Source organism: Diceros bicornis, chromosome 6 (genome assembly GCF_020826845.1).
Source record: "Diceros bicornis minor isolate mBicDic1 chromosome 6, mDicBic1.mat.cur, whole genome shotgun sequence".
NCBI lineage: Eukaryota > Metazoa > Chordata > Mammalia > Perissodactyla > Rhinocerotidae > Diceros > Diceros bicornis.
The window spans coordinates 32,593,536-32,620,841 of NC_080745.1; the positions used below are offsets into that span (position 1 = coordinate 32,593,536).

At 39.4% G+C, this 27,306-nt stretch overlaps 2 protein-coding genes across 5 annotated transcripts in view; one reads left to right on the forward strand and one right to left on the reverse strand.

The window, feature by feature from the left end:
- Positions 1-225: 225 nt before the first annotated feature.
- On the forward strand, positions 226-23,328 carry AP3M1 (adaptor related protein complex 3 subunit mu 1). Of its 3 annotated transcripts, XM_058543134.1 has the most exons (10): positions 226-498; positions 7,381-7,475; positions 11,435-11,710; positions 12,402-12,573; positions 15,950-16,087; positions 17,268-17,353; positions 18,034-18,167; positions 19,066-19,273; positions 20,568-20,712; positions 21,194-23,328. In XM_058543134.1, the coding sequence occupies exons 3-10, from the start codon at positions 11,438-11,440 to the stop codon at positions 21,292-21,294; spliced, it is 1,257 nt and encodes a 418-aa protein (XP_058399117.1). In that variant the 5' UTR covers positions 226-498; positions 7,381-7,475; positions 11,435-11,437; the 3' UTR covers positions 21,295-23,328. The 3 variants fall into 3 exon arrangements, with proteins under 3 accessions (XP_058399117.1, XP_058399116.1, XP_058399118.1); XM_058543133.1 differs by lacking the exon at positions 7,381-7,475; XM_058543135.1 differs by lacking the exons at positions 226-498; positions 7,381-7,475 and adding an exon at positions 656-1,185.
- VCL (vinculin) overlaps positions 22,274-27,306 on the reverse strand; it is a 104,427-nt gene continuing 99,394 nt past the window's right edge. For both annotated transcript variants that reach the window (XM_058543132.1, XM_058543131.1), the window contains one exon: positions 22,274-26,729. In XM_058543132.1, the coding sequence (XP_058399115.1) occupies positions 26,583-26,729 (147 nt within the window). In that variant the 3' untranslated portion in view covers positions 22,274-26,582. The remainder of the gene's footprint in view (positions 26,730-27,306) is intronic.

Here is a 27,306-nt window from a genome sequence, read left to right on the forward strand (position 1 = left end):
CACGCCCCACCCCTTCGACTCTCTGGCCCCGCCCCCTCCTCGCATCACCGCCTCCTTTCCTCCGAACCCCGCCCCTCCCGACTCCTCTAAGTCCGTGCCTCCCCCACCCACAGCCATTGGCTCTACCCGTCGGTTGCACCAATTGGCTAAAACATAGCCCTCCTGACCCCGCCCACCGGACAGTAGGGGGACCCCAGACTGAGTTAGGCTGCGCATGAGCGCCTGAGTCCATATGGTCAGAAATCGCCCATTCTTCTAGATTCTGGGTGATCTAGAAGATTTAGATCTTAAACATCAAGAGACATCTTTCTTCTCATTCACCGTCTTCCCGCTTGTTTAATCTTTTCAAGACTGTGGAACGAGGTGGTTTCTTTGAAGCTGTCAGTAAGGCAATCTACTGGGCACTCCACCTGCGGGGTCCTCACGGCCCTCGAAGCTTCCTCAGCCTCCGTCCGGAAAGGACCCGGCGCCGAATCACTGACAGGCCCAGGTGTTGGGGTGAGTGTGAGGGGAGGGGAGTCTGCGGACAGGGGACAGCTCGAAAACTGGGGAGTAAGCTGAGTAGCTGTGGCTCCGGATCCCAGGCTGGGCTGCAGGAGTATCTCTGGTGCTGTGGGCCGGGACCGCTCCTCCCTCCCGGCCTTCCGGGCTTCCTTGCCAGGAGGGCCGGAAGGGAGCGGTGCACCTGGAGCCCAGGGTTCTCCGGCCCCAGGCCCAAGAGGTTCAAGCTCTTTGGGGTCCCTCTCCGTGCTCTGGCTCGGGAAAAAGTCTTGTCACCCACAATGAGCTGGAGTACTGACGACTCGGACCTCAGCCCCAGGCTTTTGCTGTGGAGGACAAAACCTCTGACTGACCTGAGCGGACGTCCTGTTAGAGGGTGGCGCCTGGATGAGCCTGGGGTGGGGAATACAGTGAAGAGGGTGTTGCAGTTCTTAGAAGAGAGGTGACGGAAATCTAAACTGAGGAGGTGGCAGTGAGTATGGAAAAGTGATGAGCGATGTGGCTTGCTGGATTTGGTGGATTTGGGTTGAAGCTGAAGCTTATAGCCTACAGGTTAAGAAAGTGGTGCCACTATAAAATTGGGATATATCAAGTTTGAAACCGTGGTTTAAGTGGAGATGGTAGAAAGATTAAAAAGAAAAAAAAAAAAAAGCCTGGAAAGTAAGCCGGAAAGAAATTTTCAAGGTGAGGACCAAATCAGGTGAAGTTTCACATAATAGAGTAAGAAGTGTTCGTTTTGTTTGGGGGAAAGTTATCAGTTATGTGAAATGCTGCAAGGGTCAAAGGAGGAAGTTGAAGTCTGAAAATGGGTCGTTGGATTCGATGATTAGGAAGTCATTGGGCCACTTGAGAGAGCTGCTTTAAATAGAGTAGATTACTGAGAGGAGAGGCTGCAAGTGTAGACTTAATCCTTCTTCATTTGGAGCATGAAGCAAAAGAGTTTTGAGGGTGGCAAGGTCTCTAAAAGGTTTGGGATTTGTTTTTCTAAAGAATACAAGGCACATTATGTTTTGGTGCAGAAAACAAGTAACCAATGTATAAGATTAAAGATTCAAGAGAGATAAGACCTAGGAAAAAAGGGAAGGGAATGGGATCAAAATTACAAGTGGATTGGTTTTGGAAAGAAAGGAGGACACTTTCAGTTGAGACCATGGGAAAAGTGGAGGAATGAAGTGAGTGAAGAAGTACCTGAAATTTACATATCTTTAGTAGGAAAGCTCTCTTTACAATAAGATTAACTTTTCTTGCTGAATGTTAGGATTTTTACAATATTTCTAAACATTCAACATAATATACTATTGGAGTTCCCTGCAGACCAGATGTTTTTAAGTAGCTCTATAATATCTCAATTTATGAGTAGCAAATGATATTTGTAGAGAAAAGGAATTCTCTCTCCCTCTACAAATGTCCTTCTCTCCTATTACACAGAGATAATAGAGCCATCATCTTCCTGCAACCGAATACACAAACCTCCCCTTTTCTTTAAAGAAGAAAAAGGGTCCCTTCTTCTTAGGGAAGGCAAATCCTTTCACTTAGTCTCCCAATACCATCCTTTTCTGTCTTCTCAGGGTCCTCTTTTTTTCACTTATTCCCTCTCTCCTCCTCATTAGCCTTTCCCCCTTTACTCACACCTTTCCTTCAGTATTTAAAAATATTCTTCCTTTATGAACCACTCCCATTTACTTTCCTGTCTTTTCATCCCCTTCACAGCTAGAGTTCTTGAATATATCATCTACTCTCCGTATGTCTGTTTTTCCCACTTTCTCAGCCCACTGCAGTATATCTTGTTTCCATCATTGTACTGAACTACCACTGAAACTATTTTTACTAAGATCACCAATGTCCTCTATGTGTTAAATCATACATTCTCAGTAGGGACAAATATTGCTTGTTGTGAGGCAAAAAAATCATGCTATTTTTATGTATAAAGCACAGATATATTTACAATATGTAAAGAGATATACAGATATATATTCGGTGGTATTAAAATTTTATGGAGGAGGGGTGTGAATGAAGGGAAGTCTGACAAGTCCCCTTAGCAGGCAATAATGAAAAGAAAGTTGAAAAACACTGTTAAATCAACAGTCATTTTCAGTTCTTCTTGTAGCTTTAACTCTTTGTGCTATTTGAAATGTTTACTACTCCAATCTTCTGGTAACACACTCTAGTTACTACAAACCGTTACCCTCCCCCCTTTGTTTCTTATCCCTCTTCAGCCACATCTTCTTAGTTTTTTTATTTTTAGGCCCACTTTATGGACTCAGCTGCTACTCAAATGTTGGAGTTCCTTCCATAGGCTCTCTTCTACTATGCACATTCTCTCTTTGTAGTTTTATTCTTGTAGTTACAATTCCTCTTAACAAACAATCATGATTACTCACAAATCTATCTCCAACTTGGCTTCTCTCTGAAGCACCAGACCTATATATACAATAGCCTTTTGAATATATCCATTTGGGTCAAATATATCCAGAATTGGGGCAGATTATACAGGACCAGGGCTAAATGCCTCATTTCCCTCTCATCTCCTCCCCTTCTACCACCTAATCTTTGCGCAGGCCTAAATATTTCTCTTATCTCTTCTTCTTCTTTTTATTTTTATTTTTTTTGTGAGGAAGATCAGCCCTGAGCTAACATCTATGCTAATCCTCCTCTTTTTGCTGAGGAAGACCTGCTCTGAGATAACATCTATTGCCAGTCCTCCTCCTTTTTTTCCCCAAAGCCCCAGTAGATAGTTGTATGTCATAGTTGCACATCCTTCTAATTGCTGTATGTGGGACGCCGCCTCAGCATGGCCGGAGAAGCGGTGCGTGGGTGCGTGCCCGGGATGCGAACCCGGGCTGCCAATAGCGGAGCACGCACACTTAACTGCTAACCCACTCTCTTATCTTTTCATTTTACTCCATCCCTACTGTCAACACTCTAGTCCAGGCTACCACCATAACTCATCTCTCAACTGGTGTCACAATATCCAGTTGCTCTATTATCCGATTTCCACAGTGCAGTCTTTCTTAAAACTGTATATTGGATTGCATGAATTCCTTACCTAACACTATAAGAAATGACTTTATGTTGCACTGAGAATGAGGTGAACCAATCTCTGCTTATCTTCTTCTCCAGTCTCAGCTCACCTTTTCCCTCCACCTTCTAAAATTGCTACATCTCTACTGGATTTCTTGTGTTCTCTCTCACCTCGAAGCCTTGTGAATTTCTATAGCACACTGTGTTTCCTTTATCATAATAGGAATTGCCTCTTACTGTATTAAGTTGTTTGCCTTCTTTGCTGAACTCTAAATGCTGTGAGTTTAGGGACTCTATTTTGTTCACCCTTGTATCCCCATTGTTTAATATGTAAAAAGTATTCAAAACTACTTGTTGAATGAATAAATGGCCAAAATATTGGCTGAGAATTAGAGGAGCTAGATTCTTCTCTGGTCTCATTCTCTAACCTTGAAAATAGGCCCTCCTGTGCTTACATTCTGTTACATATAGAAGGAAGACATTTTCTTTTTTAGACACTATCTTCCAAGGATATATTGACTATTGTAATTGCATTGCTTATGAATCATCAGGATGAGTGTATTCAACATTTGGTAAAGAGGATTTATGAAGTATTTAAACTGCAGTCAAAGCCCTGATGGAACTACCTCTGAACACAGTTTCTCTCAAGTGGCTTTAAAATAAGCTAAGAGAATTCTGTTTTCTGACTCAAAAGTCGCTAAGAACAAAAAGATGGTTATGATGATGGTGAATGTGTAGCTTTCCTAGAAAGTTTATTAAAATAATGAAAGAAGTACCTGCAGCTACTAAAAGGATAAGTAGCTAAAGAAACAGGCTAATTTACACTGCAGCATGTGGTATTTATTTAATTGTTATATGCATTAGGCCCTTAGTTATAATATGGAGAGAAGAAATAAGCTCTATTTTCCTATAATAGAAAGTTAAGATGTGTTTTAAAGCTGAGCACTGTTGAGAACAAGAAGTGTTACGCTTTCATCTCAGCACTAAGGATAACACTAAATCCAGATGGCTGGTTTAACTTACTATATTCTTCTGAGACCTGAACTATGGCCAATGAAAACAACTTTGGGGGAAACTTTTCCTGGAAAGAATTTTTCACCAGTTTAAGAGGATGAGTAGAAATCTGACTCCTAAAATAAAGAAACTACAAAGTCCCTTGCTTCAAGAACAAGCAGCTCTTTTGGGGTATATTGTGGCAGTGGAGTACCACAGATCCACATGAACTATACTTCCTATAGGATGAATGGTTTAAGAAGATAACCTATATCAGCTCTTTTAAAGACTTTATTTATTTATTTTTCCCCCCAAAGCCCCAGTAAATAGTCGTATGTCATAGCTGCACATCCTTCTAGTTGCTGTATGTGGGACGCGGCTTCAGCATGGCCGGAGAAGCGGTGCGTCGGTGCGCGCCCGGGATACGAACCCCGGCCGCCAGCAGCGGAGCGCACTTAACCACTAAGCCACCAGGCCGGCCCTATATCAGCTCTTTTAAATGTAACTTCTGCTCTAAATAATTTATTAGAACACATTTTGGCTTCTTTTTTTTTTGCTCAGGAAGATTGACCATAAGCTAACATCTGTGCCAGTCTTCCTCTATTTTGTATGTGGGTTGCTGCCACAGCATGGCCGCTGACAAGTGATATAGGTCCATGACCAGGACCCGAACCCAGGCCACTGAAGCAGAGCACGCCGAACTTAACCACTAAGCCACGGGGCTGGCCCCCACGTTTTGGCTTCTAACTAAAAAGAAGCATATCCTTCAGTTCTTCCTCTTAAATTATTAGCTCAAACAGCACATTTCCTGCCCAGTCCAGTATGGTAACTACTGGCTACATGTAGTTATTTAAATTTAAATTAATTAAAATTAAAACTTCAATACATCAGTTGCATTTGCCACATTTCAAGTGCTCAGTAGCCACATGTGGTTAGTGGCTACTACATTGGACAGCACAATATAGGACATGTCCATCATTACAGGAAATCCTATTGGACAGTGCTGCATTAGATTGTATTCCTAATAATTAGTATCTAGAGGCAGGTAAGAACAGAGGCTCAGGATTCAATTGGATCTGGGTTTGAATCCTACCTCCAATACTTATTGTATGACAAGTATCATAACATTTCCGAGACTTTATTGTTATCTGTAAAACGGAGAATAAGAGCATTATTTATAGCATTAAGTTGTGAAAATTAATGAGCTAATGTAAGTAAAGTGCCTAGCATAGTATATGGCCCACAATAAGTACTCAATACATGTTAGATATTATTAATTCATTTATCTTTAATGAATAAAACACTTTGAATGGAACTGAAAATTAATTTTTGCAAAGGATGCCATATTCCATAGCTGGCTCACCTGAAGTGCTCAAATCTTGATCTCACTGAGTTGATTACAGTGTTCTACTTTACACCACACTTTATATTTCGGATGAAGATTTTATTCCAAGAAAAGGCATCATAATACAAATTTAGTTGCATATCCAATCACTGGATATTCCTGTTTCATTTAAAAAAGAAAAGTGTATCAGCAGAGGTTATAATTAAAGTCAGTAGGTTCTGTGTAGCAGGTCCATGTATTGCAATGGCACTATTTTAACACCCAGATAGAAATATAATGCTGCCACAAAGCAAACCTACTAAACAATGCATCTGACTAGATGAAGTAGAAAAATTTAGCAGGTTTCGGATAGTAATCTGGAAAAATATAGTAGGTCTGAACCCTGAGATGTCAGGGTTTATTGCTGCCAATTCAAATTGATTGCTGGGCTAAATGGAGATGGCTTTGAACAAAGAAACATTTTTTTGTTTCTAATAAACAGGAACCCTAACTATTAACAGCATTTACATTTCATTAATACAGTAATTACTAAAACACATCTTAGTAATTAATTTTATTTACTTGATAACTATTGAACATGTGCCAAATGGAAAGGGGAAATCATCACCAGAAAGCCTTTTTTTTTTTTTTTTTTTTTTGGTGAGGAAGATGGACTCTGACCTAACATCTGTTGCCAATCTTCCTCTTTTTGCTTGAGGAAGATTAGCCCTGAGCTAACATCTGTGCCAAGCTTCCTCTATTTTGTATGTGGGACACCGCCACAACATGGCTTGAAGAGTCGTCTGTAGGTTTGCACCTGGGATCCGAACCCATGAACTCCATGCTGCCAAAGCGGAGCGCATGAACTTAACCACTACGCCGCTGGGCCAGTCCCACCAGATAGTCTTTAAATTTTATTTATTTATTTATTTATTTTCCCCCAAAGCCCCAGTAGATAGTTATACGTCACAGCTGCACATCCTTCTAGTTGCTGTATGTGGGACTCGGCCTCAGCATGGCTGGAGAAGCGGTGTGTCAGTGCATGCCCGGGATCCTAACCCGGGCCGCCAGCAGTGGAGCACACGCACTTAACCGCTAAGCCATGGCACCGGCCCGCACCAGATAGTCTTTATTTATTTATTTATTTTTTTAAAGATTTATTTATTTATTTTCCCCCCAAAGCCGCAGTAGATAGTTGTATGTCATAGCTGCACATTCTTCTAGTTGCTGTATGTGGGACGAGGCCTCAGCATGGCGGGAGAAGCGGTGCGTCGGTGCACGCCCGGGATCCGAACCCGGGCCGCCAGCAGCGGAGCACGCGCACTTAACCGCTAAGCCACGGGGCCGGCCCCCAGATAGTCCTTAAATGTCAGCTGCTTTCATAAAATAAATGACTTCCTCTAAAAAGAACTGGTCAGGTTGATGTCATTGTTTTCTGTGTCAGCAGAATTGGATGGATCCGTTCTGAAAAGTCTTTCGTCTTGGAATTTATCTTCATGAATAGAAACTGTATTCATAGATTTTAAATTCTTTCTCCTTAGGCTACATTTATCATACAGTACTATAATTTTGAATGAATGGACCACTAAACACCTGATACTGATGTTATCCATATCAAAGAAAAGAACAAGTTAAGGTAATAGACATTTTCCCACTGTCCCCCATATGGCAAAGGCAAAGAAGTGTTTATTTGAAGCATGACTAACACTCAGAAAAGTATACAAGTCATAACATAAAGCCCAATGAATTATCACAAAATGAATACAACTTGTAACCATCATCTAGATCAAGAAATAAAACCTTAAGAGCACCTTAGAAGACCACCCCAATGCCCTTCTTGTCACTACCTGCACTCCCCTCCATAAAAGAAACCATTTGATTTCTCAAACCATAGATTAGTTTTGCCTGTTCTAGAACTTCATATAAATAGAATCATACTGTATGTATCCTTTTGGGTCTGGCTTTATTTGTTCAATATTGTGTTTGTGAGATTCATCCATATTTGTTTCATGTAGCCATAGTTTATTCATTTGCATTGCTACATGATATTCCATTTTATAATACACTACACTTTATTTTTCCATTGTACTATTAGTAAAGATTTGAGTTGTCACAGGTTTTTGCTATTACAAATATATTTTTATACATGCTTTTGGTGTACATTTGTACACATTTCTGTTTAATCCATCTGGGAGTGGATTTATATGTCACAAGGTATTGAGAATACTTTTTTTTTAGTTTGAGATATAATTCATATACCATAACACTCATTTTGAAGTGTACAATTTAGTAGTTTTTAGTATATTCACAAAGTTGTGCAACCATGATCTCTATTTCCAGAAGATTTTTATCACCTCAGAAAGAAATGCTGAGGCGGCCCTGTGGCCTAGTGGTTAAGTTCAGTGCTGTCTGCTTTGCGGGTTTGGATCCCGGACATGAACCTACACAGCTAGTCAGCCATGCTGACCCACGTATGAAATAGAGGAAGACTGGCACAGATGTTAGCTTGGGGCTAATCTTCCTCAAGGAAAAACACAAAAAAGAGGAAGATTGGCAACAGATGTTAGCCCAGGGCTAAGCATGCTAAGCAAAAAAAAAACAAACGCCAAACCCACAACCAGTAACTACCCATTTCTGCCCATCTGGCCAACCTGTAATCTACTTTCTATCTCTTTGGATTTGCCTATTCTGGGCATTTCATACAAATAGAATCATACAATATGTGACCTTTTCTGTCTAGCTTCTTTCACTTAGCATAATGTTTTCCAGACTCATCCATGTTATAGCATGTATTAGTACTTTATTCCTTTTTATGGCTGAATATATTCCATTGTTTGAATATTTATTATTTGTTCATATCAGTTGATGAATCCATTCATCAATTGATAGACATTTGGGTTGTTTACGCTTTTGGGCTATTATGAATAATGCTGCTAGAAACATTTGTGTACAAGTTTTTGTATGGACGTATGTTTCCAGTGCTCTCGGGTATATATCTAGGAGTAGAATTGCTAGGACATTTGGTAACTCTATAACTTGTTGAAGAACTCAAACTGTTTTCCAGAGCAGCTACACCATTTTACATTCCTATCAGCAATGTATGAGGGTTCCAGTTTCTCCACATTCTTGTCAACACTTGTTATTGTCCGCCTTTTGATTACATCTAGCCTAGTGGGTATGAAGTGTTATCTCATTGTAATTTTGATTTATATTTTGAAAAGACGTTGGGCATCTTTTCATGTGCTTATTGACCATTTGTCTATATATCTTCTTTGGAGAAATGTGTTTTCATATTCTTTGCTCATTTTTTTTATTGGGTTATTTGTCTTTTTATTATTGAGTTGTAAGAATTCTTTATAATAGTCCTTTGTAAGACATATGGTTTGCAAATATTTTCTCATTCTCTGGGTTGTTTTTTTACTTTCTTGATAATGTCTTCTGAAGCACAAAAGTTTTTAATTCTGAAATAAGTCCAGGTTATCTGTTTTTTCTTTTGTTGCGTATGCTTTTGGTGTCATATCTAAAAAAACCGTTGTGGTGTGAGGTAGAGGTCCAGTTTCATTCTTTTGTATGTGGAAATCTAGTTGTCCCAATACCATTTGTTGAGAAGACTATTCTTTCTCCCAATGAATGGTCTTGGCATTCTTGTCAAAAAGCAATTGACCGTTTATGTAAGGGTTAATTTCAGAACTCTTAATTCTATTCCATTGATCTATATGTCTGTCCTTGTGCCAGTACCACACAGTACCTTTGTAGTTTTTAAATCAGGAACTGTGAGTCCTCCAAATTTGTTCTTCTTGTTTGAGATTGTTTTGGCTCTTCTTGGTCTCTTTCATTTCCCTGTGAATTTCAGGATCAGTCTGTCAGTTTCCACAAAAAAGGCAGCTGGCATTTTAATAGGGGTTGCATTGAATCTATAGATCAATTTGGAGAGTATTGCCATCCTAACAATATTAAGTGTTCCGAACCATGAACATGAAACATCTTACCATTTTTTAGATCTTTTTAATTCCTTTCAATGATGTTCTATAAAATTCAGTGTACAAGTCTTTCACTTCTTTTGTTAAATTTAATCCTAAGTATTTTAATCTTTTTGATGCTCTCACAAATGGAATTATTTTGTCAATTTCATTTTCAGACTATGCATTGCTAATGTATAGAAATGCAATTGATTTTTTATATTAATCTTGTATCCTGCAACCTTGCTGCTCATTTATTTGCTCTAATCATTTTTGTGTGTGTGTTAGTTTTACTTCTTCCTTTCCAATTTGGAAGCCTGTTGTTCCATTTTCTTGCCTAATTGCCCTAGCTAGAACCGCCAGTACCATGCTGAATAGAAGTGGTGAGAGTGGACATTGTTGTTTGTTCTTGATATTAAGGGGAAAGCTTTTGGTCTTGAACCATTAAATATGATGTTAGCTATGGGAATTTCATACATGCTCTTTTTTTTTTTTTAAAGATTTTATTTATTTATTTATTTATTTTCCCCCAAAGCCCCAGTACATAGTTGTATGTCATAGCTGCACATCCTTCCAGTTGCTGTATGTGGGACACGGCCTCAGCATGGCTGGAGAAGCAGTGTGTCGGTGCGTGCCCGGGATCCGATCCCGGACCGCCAGTAGCGGAGCGCGCGCACTTAACCGCTAAGCCACGGGGCCGGCCCATGCTCTTTATCAGATTAAAGAAGTTTCTTTCTTTTTTTTTTTTTTTTGTGAGGAAGATCAGCCTTGAGCTAACATCTGATGCCAATCCTCCTCTTTTTTGCTGAGGAAGATTGGCCCTGGGCTAACATCCGTGCCCATCTTCCTCTACTTTACATGGGATGCCACCACAGTATGGCTTGACAAGTTGTTCATTGGTGTGCACCTGGGATCCAAACCAGTGAACCATGGGCCGTTGAAGCGGAGCTCCCGCACTTAACTGCTGAGGCACTGGCCAGCCCCAAGAAGTTTCTTTCTATTCCTGGTTTGTTAAGTGTTTTTATCATAAAAGGGTGCTGGATTTTTTTTTTTTTTTTTTTTTTGGTGAGGAAGATTAGCCCTGAGCTAACATCCGTTGCCAATCCACCTCTTTTTGCTGAGGAAGATTGGCCCAGGGCTAACATCCGTGACCATTTTCCTCCACTCCATATGGGATGCTGCCACAGCATGGCCCGATAAACGGTGCATCAGTGTGTGTCTGGGATCCTGACCTGCAAACCCCGGGGCCGCTGAAGCGGAATGCATGCACTTAACCGCTACACCATCAGCCGGCCCCAAAGGATGTTGGATTTTTGTCAAATGATTTTTCTGCACCTTTTGAAATGATTGTGTTTTTTTGTCTTTTATTTTATGAAAATTGTGTATTATGTTGATTGATTTTCCCATGTTGAACCAACCTTGCATTCTTGGAATGAATTTCACTTGGTCAGGGTTTATTATCTTTTTTAGAAGTTGCTGGATTCAGTTTGCTAGTATTTTGTTGAGGATTTTTGCCTCTATATTCTTAAGTGATATTGGTCTGTGGTTTCTTGTATTGCCTTTTTCTAGTTTTGGTGTCAGGATAATACAAGGATACTTTTTGATGTATGCTAAATTTCAACTTTTTTTCCCCCAGAAAATGATCCACAGTCTATTTCTCATAAACTGTTCTGGTGACATATTTCTGGAGAAGCACTGGAAGAGTGTTGTGAGCCAGTCTGTCTGTGATTATTTCTTTGAAGCTCAAGAGAAAGCTGCTGATGTTGAAAATGTACCACCTGTCATTTCAACACCTCATCACTACCTCATCAGTATCTACCGAGATAAGCTCTTCTTTGTGTCTGTCATACAGACTGAAGTGCCACCTCTCTTTGTAATTGAGTTCCTACATCGAGTTGCTGACACTTTTCAGGTTGGTTATTCATCAAATCTTTTGGTCTTAAATTACCCAAGTTAGGTAGAGGTAGGACACATGATTATATTCTTTTATTACCCAGCTTTTGGTATGTTGTCTGTCTGTCTGTCTCTCTCTCTTCTTTTCACCTAAGCATAAGTTCATAAACTGTTCTTTGTAGGGTATACAGTAGCACACATGGCTGTTTCATTTACTGTTTTAGAAGAACAGAAGAATCTCATGGTCATGGAAGCCTTATTTTTTATATGTATTGCAAATTATGTCATCAGGAAACAATAATGCCCTCCACATACAGTTCTCTGAATGGTCTCAAGATTTTTATTGCTTATGAAATCTAGTATTTACATTTTATTATTTTCTCTTGTCTTGCTGAATATATCAAAGAATTTGAAATTTATCTGTGTGTTTTGGGGTACCTAATCAGGGCAAATGAATTTTATTGTTCACATTCTGTTTAATGTTTCAGTGTACTTCTGGCATAACATATAATAGGAATTCAATTCAATCTAAAAGCATGAAGAAAATATTGAGGAATAGTATATAGTACTGTAGGTTTGTTTTCCCCTCCGTTTTACATTCATCTTAAACAATGAATTATACTACTCTAAGTTTGTCCTTCAGAACAAAAAGTGTTTAGCAAGCCTTTCTTCATGGCTTCCGTTGTGCAATATTATGTATGTTTTGTTAGGACTACTTTGGTGAGTGTTCGGAGGCTGCAATTAAGGATAATGTGGTCATAGTCTATGAGCTCTTGGAAGAAATGTTAGACAATGGATTTCCACTGGCTACTGAATCTAACATTTTGAAAGAACTGATTAAACCACCAACAATTCTACGTTCTGTCGTCAACTCTATTACAGGTAAGGTGAAAACATACTCTATTAGGAACTGAGCAATGAAAACTTTATCAACACCTCATTCTTGGTTATGATCTGGCAGATTCTTAAGGTAGTCCATTTTGGCTGGAGTTAAAGTTAGTGGTACCGTTAAAATGGATATATATTTCTTTTCATCGAAAGAGGCTAGCCTTAAATAAATGATAAAGAGCTTTTGGTTATTACTCTTTTATTATAGGTTTTTCTACAAGACCACAACAACATTATTACTATTATTTAACACTAAATAATAAGGCTGAATAAATTGTCCCAGTTAATCCTAAAGAAGCCAATATAGTGATGGATGTTAACTTACTGTGGTAATCATTTTACAATACGTACCTATATCAAATCATTATGTTATATACCTTAAACTAATACAATGTTATATGTCAATTATATCTCAATAATACTGGAAAAAATAAAAAAGGAATATATGAGGCTACTTAGAAGAGCATTTAATCTATTTATAGACTGGCATTTTAATATTTAAAATAGTATTATTTTATGTGATATGATGCAGGTGTTTAATGCTATAGTGGTAATCATTTTGCAGTATATAAGTGTATCAAATCAACACGTTGTACCTTAAACTTTTTTTGTGTGTGTGAGGAAGATCAGCCCTGAGCTAACATCCATGCCAATCCTCCTCTTTTTTTTGCTGAGGAAGACCAGCCCTGAGCTAGCATCTATTGCCAATCCTGCTCCTTTTTCTCCCCAACGCCCCAGTAGACAGTTGTATGTCATAGTTGCACATCCTTCTAGTTGCTGTACATGGGACGCCGCCTCAGCATGGCCGGACAAGTGGTGCGTCGGTGCGCGCCCAGGATCCAAACCTGGGCCGCCAGCAGCGGAGTGCGCACACTTAACTGCTAAGCCACGGGGCCGGCCCCTGTACCTTAAACTTAATACAGTGTTTTACGTCAATTATATCTCAATAAAGCTGGAAAAAAAATTTAAAAATAGCATTTTTTTTTGTGAGGAGATTGGCCCTGAGCTAACATCTGCCAATCCTCCTCTTTTTTTTTTTTTCCCTGCTGAGAAGACTGGCCCTGGGCTAACATCCGTGCCCATCTTCCTCCACTTTATATGGGATGCCGCCACAGCATGGCTTGACAAGTGGTGCGTCGGTGTGTGCCCGGGATCCGAACCAGCGAACCCCGGGCCGCTGCAGCAGAGTGCGTGCACCCAACCGCTTGCGCCACCGGGCTGGCCCCAAAAATAGTCTTTAAAACTGGCATTAGGCTGCTACCTCATAATTACTAGAGTATAGAAAATTTAAGACTCTCCACCACAGACTACGTACTATCTCCTCCAAGTCTTTGTTTTATACATACAGAAGATGTATTAAAACAAAAAGAGAGAGATCTCATGCATTATTTGTAGGCCTTGTACTTGTGTTATAAGCTTCCAATTTTGGTTTAAATCTTCAGTATAGCTAAAAATTAAGTACTCCAGATGACAATATTCTTTTGAAAATATTAAAGTCTTCTAGAGAAGAATTTCTATGAAATGTTACATACTGCTCCAACTGTACTGTCCCCCACTGTAAACGCCTCTCCAAGTGCACTGACTGACCTAAAAAATGGGGCAAGAGAGGCCTATAAGAAAGTGATTATTTAACAGCTTTTCATTCATGCTCTGTGCAAGGCTGATTGTAAGGAGAGATTCAAGGACAGATAAGATGGAGCATCGGTGCTCCTAAAACTTACACTCTGGATGAGAAACTGGAAAAAAAATTAAAATACATAAGTAACAGTATAAGATTTTGAAAAGTAATTCCATACTTTGTAGATGATGTTGTGACACTGGAAAGTACATATGATATAATATCAAATGGAACAAAAAAAGTTACTCTTAATTATACATAAATATTCATACAGACAAAAAAGTTCTAAAATGTTTACAATGATCTTTTCCAGCCAAGGAACTACATATTATCTTTATTTTTGCTTTATACTTTCTAATTTCCAAAATAAACACATCTTATAGTCAGAAAAAAGTTACTAAAATATAGAATTAAAAAATATAATATAGATTAGTAAGGCAATACATTATAAAGTTCAAGAGAATAGTTCGGTAGATGAAGTAATTCCTCCTGAACTGTAGCGGGTGGCCCTAGGGCAGGGCCCTGAGGAATCAATAGAATTTAGGAAGAGAGGGAGGAATAAGAGCATTCTTTGTGGATGGATGGGCCTGTATGAGAGAAAACACACACAGAGTGAAAAACTTAGTTGTATTAACCCATTTAGCAGAAGCGGAGCTATTTTTTAGTTGAATAGTGAGAGAGAAAATTAAAAAGTTAAATTGAGGAAGCCCTTGAATGCTAGGCTAAATATTTAGCTTTTATCCTAAAGCCAGTGGGGAAACATTGAAAGTTTTGAACAGGAAGATTAAAGGAAACAGTGTTTTTAGAAAATTCTCGAAGGCAACAGGTTAGAGACAGGAACACCAACCATAATTAGACTACAAAATTGTATATATAGTATGATTGCAACTATATTTTAAAATATAATCAGAAAAAAGCAAAATTATCAAAATAGAAAAGAATAATAAATGTACCCTAGTTTATAAGGGAAATGTTTGAAGAAATATACCAAAATGTTAATGGTAGTTGTATTTTGGTAATAGGAAGATAGATTTTTCTTTTTAGCCACTTTTCTGATCTTTCCACATGTTGTTGTTGTTAAGTACCTACTACTTTTGAATTGGAAATGTAAATCAAAATGTTAAATATGTCACAGCTCAAGGATGTATGTTTTGGACAACCGGACTTATTTTCAGACCTACGTCCATTTACCAGGAAATTAGCCATATATTGAACATCAGCCATGTTGCAGCCATATGGGTGGGCTGACCTTAAAATGAGAAAAGGACAGAGTATGTTCTTCATCCAGTTACTCCACTGAGGCCTGCCTGGCAGCATCTCTTGTAGAATTTAAGCTGAATACCAAAGGGCCTAGTTATCACTCTGTATTCTCAGTGGAGACATTTTATCAGCAGAAGGTTTTGAAACAACTAGCCTGTTTTTTCATCAGTGGCAGCAGGATGAGATTCTGTTGTTGAGCCACTGGAATTAGGTTAGGTTACTGTTAGCACACAGGAAGCAAAAGATCAGTAAATGAATTTAACCTGGTTTGGCAGATGGAGGACCACATGGCCTATTTCTGTCTCCTAGAAATTTGATCGTGTTGGTATGGATATGTCTCTGACAATTCTGGAAACCATCTACAACTTCAATGAAGAAAAACGCAAACATTAAAGAAGCAGCTAAAGCATTTATTTATTTTTTTTTCTGTTAATAGCTTTTCTGATGACCGTTTTATACATTAGCTTTGCTTTCACCTTTTCTGGTTTCTAGGCAGTAGTAATGTTGGGGACACACTCCCCACTGGGCAGCTGTCCAACATCCCATGGCGCCGGGCAGGGGTCAAGTACACAAACAATGAAGCCTATTTTGATGTCGTTGAAGAAATAGATGCAATTATAGATAAATCAGGTAATTGTGTGCATATGGTCTTATTGGGGAAAAACAGTTCAGCTGACCTAAGTTGAACAGGAAATTGAAATCCCTTGGCAGTATGGTTTCAGTGGAAAGGTATTTGTTTTCTAATGGGTTAAAAATCTGTTTATTTTGCCCAGAGGTTCCGTATAATTTTCATAACCACTATTTGAGAGATGCCAAACCTTTGTAAATCAGATCTCATGCTGCCGTACTTTAAGCCTTTTATTACCCTATATACCTCTCCCTCTTGCTATTTATTCATTCTAACATTTATTGTATGTCTACCGTACACCATACTTTTGCTACTACTTTATGTGCAGTACATCTAGTAAAGACCCCAGACAAAACAATAGTACTCTTCAGAATCATAAAAATTCTTTTTTATTTTTTATTTTTTTAAATTTTATTTATTTTTTTTCCCCAAAGCCGCAGTAGATAGTTGTATGTCACAGCTGCACATCCTTCTAGTTGCTGTATGTGGGACGCGGCCTCAGCATAGCTGGAGAAGCAGTGCGTCGGTGTGTGTCCGGGATCCGAACCCGGGCCGCCAGCAGCGGAGCGCGTGTACCTAACCACTAAGCCACAGGGCCGACCCTAAAAATTCTTTTTTAAAACACGTAGTCCAACCCTCACATTTTATACATAAGGAAATTGAAGCTCAGAAGATTAAGTAATCTGCTCAAGGTCACACAGCTAGTTGGTGTGTGAAAATGAGTTACTGTGAATTATAGCCAATATCTTTTCTTCAGTGAGTGCCCTTTTCATTATCAAATTCTTTTGTACAGAATAATAATAATGCCTCCTATTTCTTAAAAGTTAACATATAGCTTAGTCCATTTCATGATAAACTTGCCTCATTTTTAAATTCTGTTAAAAATATTTTAACTTCATATCTAGCAGTCTTACAAGGTTGACTCTATAAAAATAGAGACAGGTATGATTTTCCTTAGAATTATCATATTCCAATCAAAGTTAGGTATGGGCCACAGCACTTAGTGAAGAAGCTGTCTGAACTGGTGTAATGGATCCTCTCTCCCCTGACCTGTTAATAGATGTGCAAAGCTTCCGTATGTCTGACACCCAAGAGGCATCTCCATTACTTCAGATACAGTGATAGCCCCAGTAAAGACGCAGATTCCAGTAATGTTATCGCCCTTTTTATCTTTTTCTTCAGGATCTACAGTCTTTGCAGAAATTCAGGGGGTCATTGATGCTTGCATTAAGCTATCTGGAATGCCTGACCTTTCTCTTTCTTTCATGGTAAGTTCTGTTCTCCTGTTCTGTAGCTCCTTGCATGCCTAATACATATGAATTACTAAATAAAATGATAAATACTGAGACACGTTTGTGTCTTAGATTGCCAGGATTATTTCAGAAATATTCCTAGCACAGCTTCCCTAAACAATAGCTTACATGATGACCATGGCCTTTATGCTTTGAAAGGCTGAGGAGAGGTCTTTGCCTAAGTGTGCTAGAAGTGGCTTAAATAGCCGGCTGGCTTCTGCAGATCTGCAGTGGCATTTGTATGAATTATTTGCTTTGCTGATATGAAAAGGTATTGATCTTTTGCATCATTTTAGACTTGGCATGACACACTACTAAGAACAATCAAGAGAACTGAGTTCTGGTGCTGTCTTTGCCACTAACTTGTCCTGACCTTGGGTTGTTTGAACCTCAGTTTTTTCATCCATGAAATGAAAATGATACTACTTACATTTTCTATCTCATAGAGTTATGGAAATTTAAATAAAATAATGTATATAAAATATTTGCAAACTTTAAAGCATTGTGAAACTCTAATGTTGTGTTGATGTGGTTATAATAACAAACCCTTACATGATTGCTTTATCTTTAGGGAGCATATTAATTTCTCATCTCTGAGTAGAGCTGCCATATTTGTTATAGTCTATGAATGCAGCTGTCTTCTGTTTTCCTGGCAGAACCCAAGGCTTCTAGATGATGTCAGCTTCCACCCCTGCATCCGGTTCAAGCGTTGGGAATCTGAAAGAGTTTTGTCATTTATTCCTCCAGATGGAAATTTCCGACTCATATCATATCGTGTCAGCTCACAAAAGTATGTTGATGCTTCAACCAGAATCTGCCGTCATATATCAATGTGCTGGGTAGAACTCACCTTTCCCTGTTAACATGCTGACAGTTGGATACTTGAATTCATCATTGCTCCCTTATAGCCATGGCTCACCAGAAGACTCAGGAAGAACTGGTGAAAATATGTGTTTAAAATAATCAGTGTCCCTTGAATCTAAGAGTATAGAGTAGTAGTAAATAAGACGATAGTAAAATATGTACCTGAGAGCAAGCGTTTTGGACCATGCGTAACCTGGGCAAAACCATGAACCCGTGCCATAATTTTACTATGGTCTGTAGATGTCATCACTGACAAAAGTACCTGTAGCGCCCCAGGACATCCCCCAACTAATTGGTGTCAAGTCATTCTTCTCTGCACTGAGGTTTAAATGAATGATTTAGTGTTGTGGGTTGTAGCTGGTTTGTCCCTTGAAAATACCAGAAGGTATTTGGGTAACATCAGGACAGGACTCAAAAGCAGAGGAATTGTTTCTTGGCTTTTACCACATAGAAACTGCTTTATTTAGTTTGTATAACTTTAAATTATCTTTCTATGCGATCTTAATTCATTTCTTTAAGCTAGGGCTATTTGCCCCAACTTTTAATACTATAATTAAGTTTCAGATTTCTATCTTGATTTGTATGCTTATTGCTCAGAAATTAGATAATTCCTAGCGCAGTGGGACCAGAACACTATGCTGCACTCAGTGCCCCCACCCTGGTGTAGATGCTGAATCTGCAGTTCTGGGGGTATAGGGCCCTATAGTGGAGTTAGAGACAGGGTAGGATACTCTGGACTGAGGTTTGCAGGCCACCTCCAGAGCTGTCTCATACCATTAATCGTGTGTGTGTGTGTGCTTTTGTTTCTTTCTTTCTCTTTTTAGTCTAGTGGCAATACCAGTGTATGTGAAACATAGCATCAGCTTTAAGGAGAACAGTTCTTGTGGCAGATTTGATATTACAATTGGACCAAAGCAGAATATGGGAAAAACTATTGAAGGAATCACAGTGACAGTTCACATGCCAAAAGTTGTGCTGAATATGAACTTGACACCAACACAAGGCAGCTATACATTTGATCCAGTTACCAAGGTACAGCCACCTCAAATCAAGAGTGAACAAGTGTTGCTGCAATGTTTATTTTGTGATTTGGGAGGGTGGGGGGGCAGAGGAAAGGGTTTAGTGTCTTAGTTAAAATGAAAGTTTCTAACAAAACCTAGACAGCATACTGTGCTGTGCTTCTGCCACTGGCTGTGGATGGAATCCTGCATCTGCTGCTGAGTAGAACAAAAAAGTGAGACTCATTCTGTCCTCTTCAGAGTGTGCCTTTACTCATCCATTGATAATCCAGAGACTCACTCATTCTCCAATGAGGAAGAAGATGTAAAAGCTTTTTAAAAAGAGAAAAGCATTATATGGATATAAGCAGATATCATTTTAGTCTATTAATTGTGAAAGTTTTGTAGAAATTTATCCTTAAGACCTTTCTCTTCTTTTTTAATTTAAAAGCATTGTTTCATACTCTTCCACAGGGGATGTTTGCTAGGAAAGCTGCTTCCTCATCCTACATAAACATGCCTCAAGCAGAAGGTTTTCAGAGAAACTGTAAAAGATGATTTTCTCTCAGCTTCTTGCTTGGGGTAAAAAATATGATTCTTTTCAGCAACAGTCATTGAGCTGCCTGATAAATGAAATGCCTTATTTTTTAATAAAATCATAGAATGTTAAAGATCGTCTAATCCAGTCCTGAGGATTCGAAGAACATCCACAGAGACCACATAGGGCTGAGAAGTGAAAGGGGGAGCTTCAGATCCCTAGCCCTTCACCCCGGCTTCAACCATAACAGTTCCACTTTCTCATCTATTACTGAGCATCTACACTAAAGACTTCATTTGAACAAAGGGTTCCACAGCTAAATGTTTAGAAACACCAATTTAGGTCAGTCTTCTCATTTTACAGAAAAATAAACTGAGGCCCAAAGAGAAACAGTGAAGGTCGTATAGTGGAAAGAACATTTGAAATCAGATAGCCTTAGGTTCAAATCCCAACCTTGTCTCTTAACTAGCCATGTGACCATGAGCAAGTCATTTGACCTTTGAGCCTTAGTTTCCTTGTTTGTAAATGAAGACAAAGTCTACATCACAGGCTTCTATGAGATAACTTATGAATAGTGGTAAGCATAGTGCTATATCCAAAAGTAGATGTTGGTTCTCTATCCTCACTCTCCAAAATCATAGAACTAATTAGTGGTAAAACTTAGTGACGATCTTAGGTCTCTTGTTTCCAAGACACTGTGCTTCATTTTGCACAGAACTTTGAACCTTGTCTTTGTACATTTGTCTTTAATAAATTCAGATTTTTTTTTTTTTTTTTTTGTCTTTTTAAGATACTAACATGGGATGTAGGAAAAATTACTCCACAAAAGCTCCCAAGTCTTAAAGGACTGGTAAATTTACAGTCTGGAGCACCCAAGCCAGAAGAGAATCCAAGCCTCAACATACAGTTCAAGATCCAGCAGCTTGCTATTTCAGGTAAAGAAAAGTTTGACTTGTGTTTAAAGGTAATTGGGTTTTGCTGAGGTCAACTATTAGGAGCTTAGAAGGGTAACTAACATTCCTTCTCTAGAAAGAGCAACAGCTCCAGTTTGCCTTTCACACTGTACTATGGGGCCAGTCTCTCAGGTATGATGATTTTGGAGAGCACCTTATTTCACACAGCTTCCCTTCGCCCCCACCCTCATTGAAGTAACAAAGAAGGAGTTATTCATACTCACAGAAAGTAGAATTATCCTTAAAAGACATTCCTTGGCCACATGGGAATCTGAACTAAAACCATACCCCCACAGTGCTATAATTTGTGAATGGTAGAAGGGACATTGCTTCTAAATGGTGAAAGGGACACTGGTTAATGTCAGATTTACTGTGTAATGCTCATTGCTAAACAAATATTGTAGTGGTTGGTGTGACCAGGATAATCATTTGTTCCTTTCCTTACCTATTCTTTTTGACACAGGCTTAAAAGTAAACCGCTTGGACATGTATGGGGAGAAATATAAGCCATTTAAAGGAGTCAAATATGTCACGAAAGCTGGAAAGTTCCAAGTGAGGACATGAGAAGAGGCCAAAATTCCTCAAGATGTGTTTGTTTTCCAAGTGTCATTACAGTTTATTACTATTAGGTACCAAGTGGGTGGGAATACATATTCTAGTTAAAGCATTTGTGTCAAGCTACACACCACTAACAAAGTTGCTTAGTAATCAGTGTAGGGTTCTTAAGGAGCTTTAAGCTAAGGTAACTTTTGAATGACTTAGCTTATTTTGTATCTTTTCACTTAGGAAAATTTTGGAGTTGATTTCCTCTATAGGGGGGCACCAGCTGGAGGCTGCACACTGTAACAGTAAAGGCAGAAGGCTACAGAGATAGCCTCTCTCCTAAAACAAGTGAACTGGTCTCAGCCAGCAGGAGCTGTCTTAATTTGTAATGTGATATGTCAAGTGCAGCCAAATGTCACACTTGATCTTAGCCATCCCAAATCAGCATCTGTCCCAACAGAGGAAATTTCCCCCACCCCGAGAAGTTTACAGAAAACTGCCTCTTCAAGTGTTTGCCTTATTCAGCTTTTCACTTGTGCCATTAAGCAAGCACTGTAGCAAAAGCCACTTCCACATGGCCCTGGCAGGGAGCACTGCTGCTCCATGCTCCATTCTCACTGTACTTGGTATTGTATTTTTTATAAATAAGATTTTTATGTAAAGCTCAGATTTTGATTTACAGGGACCTTGCTGCAGTAAGTACCATCTCAGTTTTGTGGCACTGGTTCAGCTGTTCGCACAGTAAAAATCATTGGTATCAAAGGGGTGAATGCTTTATTAAGGTCATAAAAGGGAACACTACTTCTGCTTTTAGGAAGTTATTGCAAGCACAAGCATTTGAGATTTTAAGCAAATTAAAGTAGTAAAAGAGAAACTTAAGTGAACCTTTGCCATCTTCATGTTTTATAAAGCTTATCCAATATGACTTAAACCATAGTTAGCTTAAAAGCCTCTTGCCCCAGTTCAGTGAAAGGAGGAAAATACACCTGCCTCAGTATCATCAGTCTTTTTTTTTTTTTTTTAATCTTTTTTATTGTTGTTTTTAAGGGCTTGAATTTGCCCGCAGCCCTTGTTTTCAGGGGGAACTCCCTTTTCATATTGTGTTCTTCCCAAGGCTATAGTCAATAGATTCCTTCCTGAAACTATTGCCATAATTGTCGCTGGAGTACTTAAATGTCTCTACTGTATGTGGAGGTACATTATATTGAGGCAGAAACAAAATCCTTAGTAACGTTGATGAAACCGTGTTGATCATCAGGGTTGGCAAGTTGGTCTACAGTTGTATCATTTCACTCAACTTCATTGGCTTACAAGTCTTTGCCCAGTTATTTTGCCTTATTAGACATGAAGAATGGAGAAAGGCTGAAAGTTACGATATAAGTGCTTGTTCTTCATGTTTCCTTCTTGTTCTTACTTATGCTATTAGTTTTCTTCTCCTTGTGACTCCATTCTTTTCACTCTTCTCAACTTATAACTCCCTTTCCCTTATCATGCTGAGGATAGCCCTGACACTCATCCATTCTGCTGTCAAGGGCTAGTGGTTGGTGCTGGTAGAGGGAGCCCACTACACAGCAGCATTCTTACCTTTGCTTGCCTAGGGCATCCAGCCTGCCTTTCATCTAGGAAAGATTACTTTTTGCTACTTTGGTATTTCTAGGGTAACCAGTATCAGCTTGGCAGCTTAAATAAAAATGTTGCCAAATATTTATTCCTTTTGCCTAAGGCTGGTTACCCAGTTCAATTGCTTTTCATTTTTAATGTCTTTTCAGAGTTCATATCTCAAAAGAAAGAGCAATCAGTACATCTGCTTTTCTTTCTGCACAATCCCTAATCTCAACCATCTGTACCTGGACTGTCCAATTTTTTTTCTGTGCTGTATTCTCTTATATACAGGCAGATTGTATGCCAAGAGTCCCTTGCCTCAAGCAATTTCTGCTAAAACTTTCAAGTAGACTGTTTCCTTTTACAATTAAATTATTGTATTTATTAATTTGAATCTAGTAAATCCTTTCTTTAGCTCTGGCTATACTGTCAATAAAAAGATGAAAGCAACAAGTTGATTTTTTAGCTTGACTATTGATTGAGCATTCTCAAATGGGCATGCCTCAGTGTCACAGCAGGCTGAACATGATCAGATTTTGTTCTATCATTACACAAGGTGTGAGGGTTGCTGCCAAGCACTTCCAAGTGCTCCTCTCTTAACTGCAGTATATTAACAGCCATGTATACTTTCTCTAAGCATCACCCTTCTGGCCACAGACTGATCCAAGCTTCCTCTCCCTACCACCACCACCTACTAATAACAAAGATCTATGAATACGTAGTACTATTGGGATATTTTTTAAGCACAGAATTCCAGCTAATCCCAGAATAGACCTGTTTTTTAAATTCTTAAAGGAGTATATTCCAAGAGCATATGAAGTAGATGCTCATTTTCCGCATAAAGGAGTCACCATCATTTTGTTCAAAGGGAATTCATGTGATAGTTGCATTCCTTAAGTGGTGCTATAGAAGAACCCTGGGAAGATGCTGGTCTTATTGTCTTTAGAGTTATCTGATTTGAGAAAACAACTAAACTGAAATGCAGCTGGAAGGCAGCACCAATGAACATACGGTGAGCAGCAAAAATGAGACCATGACTACTGTTTTCAGATATTGCTGAGCTAATTCAGTAGCCTTGGACATTTCCCTTTAACTCAAGCAGGCTGGAATCTGCCTCCCTTGTCAGCAACTTCTGTGAGTTAAAGCAGCACTACCGATCACCCTTTAATGATTGATTTTTACCCCTTTCAGATCTAGAAAGGCAAAAACTGATGTCCCAGTTGTTCTCCAAGAACCTACTCCTTTAGTCAGTGTTTCCTCAAGCACGAGGAACATGTGCCCAAAAGCTAGCTCTGCATCATAGCCCTGGTGGATCCCTGACAACCCTATTGTTCTAGTCTGAGCTTTGCAATATGTAAAACAGACCTGTGGTATTCCTGCACATGTAACAGCTTCAGCTTCTTATGGGGTAGTGATGGTCTCCGTGAATAGCTAGACTCTTCTAAGATGAAGAGAGATGACTTCAACCAGGGGATGATCCACATCATCTGGCTGCTTTCTCCTACTGTTAACCTTTGTCACTTCTTCTAGTGTATAATCCCCAAAGTTGTCCTTTATTACACAGATCCTTGTTAAGTAAATATACTACTGCTGGTTTCTACTTCTTCCAGTACAACATTTGGATTAAATAAAAATCTTTAGTTTCCAGATCTTGAGGATTAGTTTTATTGGCTAGTCTTCAAAACAAAGGAGAAACTTGATCTAAAAGTTCTGCTAAAATAACATACCCATCATTTAAAGCATTATTTATACAAATGCACTTTATTGTTTTAAACAGAACAAAAGAAGAGGCAGAAAATATTTGCATATAACAAATCCTAGATTATAAATGTAGTTTCTTAGTGGTGATGTCTCTAATCATCATTCAGGGATCTTTTTTTTTTTAATTTCTTCACTGTGTCTTGAGCACTGATATTAGAGAAAAGCACATCGGCATAAAGTGTAAACCAGTGTTTCAAAATGCTGGAAGAACTTGGAGAACAAACATGATTTTTCGTATTTCCTCTAAGTAATCTTTAGTAAAATAAAAGGTGATCTTTGGCATAGATTCATACTTTAAAGGCATTAATATTGCATTTATATCAGGTAAGCAACTATACAAATATGCTGAGGGCCTTGAAAATAATCTTTATCAGTTAAAAGGAAATAGAGGAAGCCTGAGTGTATGGTACCAACTTAAGTTTTACACATTCAGTGTTGGATCTAACACACACTGGAGGTGCGAAGGAAGGACATTCAGGCAAAAGTTCTTACTCCTTTACTCATCCAGTTCTGGCTTTGGGAAGAAATATGGTTTCACGTGCTGGGGAATGCTTAGACAGCAGTGATAAGTGCAAAAAAGGAAAAATTGCCTTCTCTCACTTTGCTAATAGGAAACTTATTACGGTGATAATTAAATATTATACCCATTACTCTCTTGAACAGTTGTACTTGGGAGGGAGGAGAGGATGCAAGGGGCTTGGTTGTAGTTGGTTGAGAGAGGTAGGAATTAATGAGGACTATTTCCCATTGATTCATCCCCAACAGCCAGAATTCCAGTCTGTAAGTACCACTGTCCCTTAGGTAGGACGTGTCCTTCAGATAGGATTGCCTTTCCATTAAACACTCCTGGGAGGCAAGCACCAATTCTTAGGACTGAATTTCAAAAGGATAAAAAGGATCTTTCAGAATTACAGATGAACAAATACATATCTTAAAAATCTTCTTTAGGAAGAGTGTGGGGGAAGAATACAAAAGCCAGGGGAGGAGACATGATTTGGTTAAAAATTAAATGCAGCATTTCAGCTCAGAAAGAACAATAAGAGCTAAGAATGAATGATAAGGCCTCAGCACAGACCTCTGCAGGCAGTGACAAAACATGGAGTGCCTGGGAATGGCCCTGCTGGAAGGATGGGCAGGGCCACATCCCAGCCACTCTGTGCCTCCAGTGGCAGAGAGCACCAAGACACACAGTGTGTACGTGGGATGGCTACCTTGGCAGGCCGAGGCGGAATATAGGACAGGAAGTTTCCCTAGCACAGACATTGCTCAGGGGCACAGTAAAGACAGAATCATGTGATTCTGTGATTTCCTCCTGACGAGTAAAATTTGGTTTGGTACAGTGGGAAACTAGAAGGATTAAATTGGGGAAGGGCAGGAAGTGAGTCCAGGCCCCATATGCTGGGGCTCCCCCAGAGGCCACCTTCCCCTGCAGCAGCGAAGCTCACTTCTGAAAAGGACCCAGGTAGCCCAGCCAGGGAAGGCAGGCAGGGTCAGCAGCAACATGGAAAACCCAAAACAAATTTTGGAGGCACAGTGATTTCCTTCTTAACTGACTTGCCTGGGCTCTGGGTCTTGGGAGCCTGGCAGGAAGAATAGGGGAAAGGAAGCAGAGAGGGAACTGTCCCCTAGGGAACAAGGGCAGAGCAGGGTGTCTGGCTAGTGTTCACTCTTGGATTCTGAGCTTATGTGAGGTCCATAGGCTAGAAACCCAGTCTGCCTATTGGAACAGAGTGTGCACGAGTATAACTGTGTTTGAGAATACAGGCTTTATACAGAGACACATTTCAAAGTGTCCATGACAAAAGTATAAATGTTTTCTAATGTGAAGAGGCCCCATTCCTTTCTGTTATGTCAGGCCACGATGTGGCTTTCAACCCCCCAGCAATTCGGGGTGGCTCCTGGGACTCAGATCATTTCATTCTGTCTAGCCAGGTTCAACCAGGTGCCTACTGGTACCAGGGAGTCTTTCTAACCCAGCGCAGTGTAAATCCAGCATCTGTTCGAATTTTGATTGAAGCTGCTTCTGCTTCTCGAACAGTCTCCTTCACAGACTGCATGAGGTTCTGGGCATTGTGAACCAGCATCTCTGTGGCCTGCAAGGAAAGAGGAGCTCTCCGTTACTTGTAGACCCTGATGCAGCCCTGCCCCCGAAACAGGCTTAAGCCAGGGGTGGACTGCAGTGTACCGTACCTGCACCTGGCATCCCCTGTACTTGTCACATCACTGGTGGTTTAGCTGGATCACCAAAAAGAACCCCATCTTTTTAGTTAATTAATTTTTAATTAGCTAAATTAATGGTCCATTAATCTTTTAGATTAGTGTACTGTACCCTCAAATGGCCTGTAGCATATACTCTTTCCTCGTCTTCAAACAAGCTCCTGCCTTGGGCTCTTGCTGTTTCTTCTACCTGGAATGCTCTTCCCACAGGTATCCCATGGCTCACCCCTCACCTCCTTCAGATCTTTGTTCAGTTGTCATCTTAGTGAAGCTTTCCCTGATCATCTTATTTTAAATCACAAATCACCTTCCCAACTCCCAGCATTCCTTATTCTCCAATTCTTCTTTTTTTTCCCATAGAACCCGTCATCACTAACTGATGTACTATATGTTTTACTAGGTTGTTTCTATCTGATTTTATCTAAAATTTAAGTTCCATTAGGGCAGAGATTT